This window comes from Cryptomeria japonica, chromosome 10, assembly GCF_030272615.1.
Source record: "Cryptomeria japonica chromosome 10, Sugi_1.0, whole genome shotgun sequence".
NCBI lineage: Eukaryota > Viridiplantae > Streptophyta > Pinopsida > Cupressales > Cupressaceae > Cryptomeria > Cryptomeria japonica.
In genome coordinates this window covers 698,833,697-698,839,696 of record NC_081414.1, presented here as the reverse complement: position 1 = coordinate 698,839,696, position 6,000 = coordinate 698,833,697, and the positions used below count along the sequence as shown (strand labels likewise).

Genomic DNA, 6,000 nt, shown 5'->3' with positions numbered 1-6,000 from the left:
ACCATATGACCCCTAATGACACCATATAGTGTCCTAAGGGGTCATATGGTGTTCTATGACCCCGTAGGACACCATATGACCCCTTTTAATATCCTAGTACATGACTTGACCACTTGTGACACCATATGACCCCTCAAGACACAATATGGTGTCGTTAGGGGTCATATGGTATCCTAAGGGGTCATATGATGTTGTTAGGGGTCGTATGGTGTCCTAAGGGGTCATGTGGTATTCTATGACCCATTAGGACACCATATGACTGCTTAGGATACCATATGACCCTTAATGACACCATATGACTCCTTAGGACACCATATGACCCCTAATAACACCATATGGTGTTGGTAGGGGTCATGTAGTGTCATAAAGGGTCATATGGTGTCATAAGGGGTCATAGAACACCATATGACCCCTTAGGACACTTAAAGGGTCATATGGTGTCATAAGGGGTCATATAGTGTCATAAAGGGTTATATGGTGTCATAAGGGGTCGTTAGAGGTTATATGGTGTCGTTAGAGGTCATATGGTGTCTTTAGGGGTCATATGGTGTCCTAAGGGATCATATAATGTCCTTAGGGGTCATAAAACACCAAATTACCCCTTAGGACACCATATGGTGTCGTTAGGGCTCATATGGTGTCCTAAGGGATCATATGGTATCCTAAGGGATCATAAAACACCACATGGCCCCTTAGGACACCATATGACCCCTAACAACACCATATGACCCCTTAGGACACCATATGACTTGTAACGACACCATATGTTGTCCTAAGAAGTCATATGGTGTCATTAGATAGATAGTAATGGTTTCCTAAGGGGTCATATGGCCCGCCATGCTCCTGCACATACCCAGATGGGTTATATAGAGATATAAGATACCTAGAAGGGGAGAGAGGCATGAGAGACCTAGATAGGGTGAGAGAGAGAGAGTGTGTGTTGATATAGATGGGGGAGATAGAGAGAGGTTGGTAATGAGATATGGATGGAGATGTACACAGGTGGAGAGGGAATTAGGGAGAAACCTAGAGAGGGGTAGAGAGGGTGTGATGGAAAGTTGATGATGTAGATGGTAAAGAGAGAATAAGAATTAGTAGGGAAGGGAGAGAGAGATGGTGATAAGGAGGGGAGAGAGAGAGAGAGAGAGAGAGAGAGAGAGAGAGAGAGAGAGAGAGAGAGAGAGAGAGAGAGAGAGAGAATGGAGATAGCTATAAATGGAAGGGAGGGATAAGAGGAGAGATGAAAGAATAAAGAGAGAGAAGAGTATGAGGGGATTGAGGGAGAGGTAGACATGGAGGGAATACAAGACCTATGGAAGGAGAAGATAGAGGGGTGGGGGGAAGAGAGTAGAGGAGGAGAGAGTTCAAAAATAAATAGGGGTAAAGGGGGAGGGAGATAGAGGGGAAAAGAGAGGGAGAGAACTAGATAGGGGACAAATAGATATGTGAGAGAACTATATTGGGAAAGAGAGATGAGAGGCCTAGATGACAAGAGAGAGGAATGAGATAGATAGAGGGGGGGAGAGAGATAGGTGAGTAATGAGACATGATGCAGAGGTAGATAGGTGGAGAAGAAGGAAGTGATAAACCTAGAGAGGTGAGAGAGAGTTGATGACCTAGAATTTAGAGAGAGAGAGAGAGAGAGAATAAAAGAGGAAGAGAGAATAAAAAAGTGGGGGAGTGAGATATATATGGGGGCATGTATGGATGGGGAGGGAGAGAGGGAGATGGGAAGAAAGGAAGGGAGAGACATAGAGAGGGGAGGGACGGAGAAGAGAAGATATAGAAGAACAAAGAGAGGAGTAAGAGGGGATGGATGGAGAGGTAGACATGGAGGGAGTGAGAGACCTATGGAAGGAGGAGATAAAGAGAAAAGGAGGGAGTTCATAAAGGGATAGGGTTAAGGAGGAGGGAGAGAGAGGTAGTGAGGGACAAAGAGAACTATAGAGGGGGCATATAGATAGGTGAGATACCTAGATGGCCAGAGAGGAGTGAGATAGATAGAGGGGGATAAAGAGAGGTGGGTAACGAGACCTATATGCAAAGGTAGATAGGTGGAGAGGAAAGGAGGGAGAAACCTAGAGAGGGGAGAGAGGGTAGGATGGAGAGGTAATGACCTAGACAATAAAGATTGAGAATAAGAGAGGAATATAGAAGACGAGAGAGTGGGAGAGGGAGATAAAGAAGTAGAGAGGAAGAAAGGAAGGTAGAGACCTGGAGAGGGGAGGCAGGGAGAATAGAAGAGATAGAAGAACAAAGAGATGAGTAAGAGGAGATGGATAGAGAGGTAGACATGGAGGGAGTGAAAGACCTAGAGAATGAGGAGATAGATAGGTTTGGAGAGAGAGAGAGAGAGAGAGAGAGAGAGTTCATAAATAGATAGAGGTAATGAGAAGGGAGAGAAAGGCGGAGAGGGAGGGAGAGAACTAGAGGGTGGACAATTAGATAAGTGAGAAACCTAGAGGGGGAGAGAAAGGTGGGTGATAATATAGGGAGGGAGAGGTAGTGAGTTGAATAGGAAGGGAGGGACAATCCTAGATATGGGGAGAGAGAGGATAAAAGGGATAGGCAGTGACCAAGAGAAAGGAGTGGGAGGGGAGAGAAACAATAAGAGAGTGAGAGAGAAGAGAGAGGGAGAGATTCAATGATAGAGAAGTGAGAGAGACAACAGAGGGAGAGAGATAGGTCTAGAGTTTGGGGAAGATAAAGAGAGTGAGATACACAGCTAAAGAATGCTAATAGGAGCATGTTGATTACTAAAATTCGACATGTTGATTACTAAAATTTGACTATCTGAAATTTTATATGATCTTCTAAAAACTAGAATCTACATTATAAGTCCTATAGAGCTATACTTAAATATTATATTTCATGTATATATTCTCCTTCGAGGGTGGATATAACTTGTTCCTAGATTGGAAAATCTACAAACTCACAAAACCTTCACCTTAGACAATGCAGAACATTTGGCGCTCGCCACATGCAAAAAAATTGACTTTTCACATTTGGCGGGCACCAAATTTGGTGCGCACCAGATGCGAAAATTCAAAATTTTGCATTTGGTGAGCGCCATATTTGGCGCTCACCAAATGGTTTGCTTGGGAGAATACCAACCCTGTGGGCTAGATTTGCCTTGGGCATCCAACCCGTAGGTTTGGACGACCTTTTCATGCCGATGATGCATTTTTATGAAAAGATAAAAAGTGGCACCTTTTTGGTACCACAACTTGGAGCCCTTACCCATATATATATATATATATATATATATATTTGTGTGTGTGTATACATGTATATATGTACATGAATATGTATGTATGTATATATGTACATGTATATATGTATGTATATGTATATATGTATATACATATGTATATATAAATATATATATATACATCTTTATATATATATATATATATCTTTGTGTATATACATGTACATGTATACACACACACACACACACACAAATATGTGTGTGTGTGTGTGTGTGTGTGTGTGTGTGCAAAATGAAGGTGTAAAAGTGGTATATGCATTTCTTTCTCTTACACATTCTAATGTGAACCTTGGTTCTCAATTAATAAGAAGTTGTTTCTTAAAATTAAAAAGAAATTATTTTTTAATTTCATAATATAAACTTCAAACTATCAATGGTATTGAATATAAACATAAAATTATAATGGCGAAATTGCATACCCATACATTTCCCCCGTTCATTTTAGACAAACATTCATTAGGTTCTCTTTTATGAATTGACTAGTGTGCAAGATAATGTATTTTTATGTAGAAGTTAGTAAATAACCCTATCATGACCTTATCTATCTCCTTACAACCCAAGATTATGGATTCACATACTAAATCTACCATTTTCTACCTTGGTTCAAACTTGTGGGTGTAGAAATGACCTAGGTTACATTGGGTAATGTGCATAGATTTGAACTTAAATCTAAATATTTAAATTCAAATTTGAAAATGACACCATATTTTCCCTCTTGCTAGCCATTATGAGTTCACTCAACTACAAATTATTTCAAGTTACATGTTAGTGTGGTGTATTTAATAACTAATCTTGATTCATGTCAAACATCTAAGAATGAAATACAAAGGAGGCAAAAGGGAATACATCGACATCCTAGGAGCATATAGCATTGTCGCAAGCTAAATTGTTGATCATTGTTCACCATTGTTTTATTGGCTTGCATAAGAGCTTGACCAAAAGAGAATTACTCCTTGTCTAACAAGCACTTCAAATATATTTATCAATGTCACTATTATTAATGTAGGTCTGACATCAATGAAAATCTCTACTATAGTAATAAGATGATCACAATCAACAGGTTCAAAATGATTGGTCAAATTTTACTTCCATGTACATGGTTTATTTCCACACATACAAATCGAATCTAGATCATTTTTGCACAATAAGTTCAACCCAGCCAAAATTTGAGAATAACTCAATTCATATACCATCATTAAGCTTCCAACGTACCTTAAAATTTATGATTAAAATAATAGACAACTATCTATCAGCTACCAAAATCAGCTAAATATTTTTCCAATTTTTATTTATCCAAATTAAGCTTTGACTCTCAAGCTAGATGATATTTAACAATAACCCCAATATAAAATGTCATAATTTAAATTTAAATTTCACATAAACTGACAACTAAAACCACAATTAGTATATTATTACACAATGAAAGCACGAATAGAGAGCATTCAGGGATGGAATAAAAATCAAAATGAAGCTGGTCACATGCATTGTCACAGTCACTGAGCTGGCATTGCATCTTCTAATGTCTTCACGTTCATGCACGGAAACAACACAACAACATTTAAATCTTCTTTTTCTTTCTTCCGCCATTATTTTATTTCTGTAACCGCGTACAGCTGGTACAGAAACGGCTAAAGTCTTCGCTTATTTTTCATATAAATACCAATTCCAGGCGATCTTTGCTCAAAGCTTGCTTTGAAATTTTTCTGCAAGACTCGGAGAAATGGGAGAAAGAGGAGTAAGAAAGAAGAGTGCGTGGAATACGCTGCGAATGACTCTGTTCATGATCAGAAAATGTCTTCTGAAGCGCAAAATTTTGCAGGAATTAGACCTGCGCGTAAGAGGAAAAGTTTTCGCCAAGATCTTTAAAAGTTCGATTTTTCATCGAACACCTGCGTATAATTCTCGCGGACTGAGCGGCCTGAGAGAATATGAATTTTCGTGCTCCAACAGCCCTGCAACCCCTGCTTTACAACACTTTGCAAGCAGATTAACGAGCTGCCGCCATTTTCTTTCCTGCTTTCAGCCGGATTTTTCCTTTGAAGACAAATATGAGTCCCGTAGATTTGTGTTCAGTCCTTGCGCGATTAAAGAAGGTGTCACCGGCCGGCCTTTTGAGAATCCGGCACGCACATTTCAAGAGGAAGACAATCAAGAAGATCGAAAAGCTGAAGAATTTATTGCAAGATTTTACAGCCAAATGAAATTTCAGCGCCAGACTTCGCTGTTGCGGTACGAAGAGATGTTGGCCAGAGGTGTCAACTGAACTGAGATTACGTTTATTAGCATTGCATTTGAAAGAGCCCCCTTTTTGGGGTTTTTTTCTTCTTACTTCACGGATTGATTTTGTAATCATTTTGAAGCATTTCCAAGAGTTCATTGAATTTTTCATTTTATAAGAAATAATTTCAAACAATAAATGACTTATTTGATAAATTTCTAACATTATTTTTATTTCACAACTTCAATTTAAAAAAAAAAACAAAAAACTTTTTTTCAAATTAAGATCATAAATTTAGCAATCAAATTGATATTGACACTAGTTTAAATGTTTAGATGATATAATTCACTTAAACTGTAATTATTAGTTATGGTATATTATTTTGGCTAGGTTTCAACTCTTTTTATTTTTGAAAGAAAAAGATGAACTTTCAATAATTCTAATTAAAAATTTTGAAAATTAAAATTTGGAGAAATAATATTTGATGTTATTGTAGATATATGATTTCCAT

At 38.3% G+C, this 6,000-nt stretch overlaps 1 protein-coding gene across 1 annotated transcript; it reads left to right on the top strand.

The window, feature by feature from the left end:
- The first annotated feature begins 4,815 nt into the window (after window positions 1–4,815).
- Window positions 4,816–5,564, top strand: LOC131040485 (uncharacterized). Its single transcript, XM_057973426.2, has one exon. The coding sequence runs from the start codon at window positions 4,992–4,994 to the stop codon at window positions 5,532–5,534; it is 543 nt and encodes a 180-aa protein (XP_057829409.2). The 5' UTR covers window positions 4,816–4,991; the 3' UTR covers window positions 5,535–5,564.
- Window positions 5,565–6,000: the final 436 nt, after the last annotated feature.

Bases quoted from the DNA above. Each gene is read 5' to 3' on its own strand.
- LOC131040485 (XM_057973426.2), top strand. From the start codon at position 4,992: ATGGGAGAAAGAGGAGTAAGAAAGAAGAGTGCGTGGAATACGCTGCGA.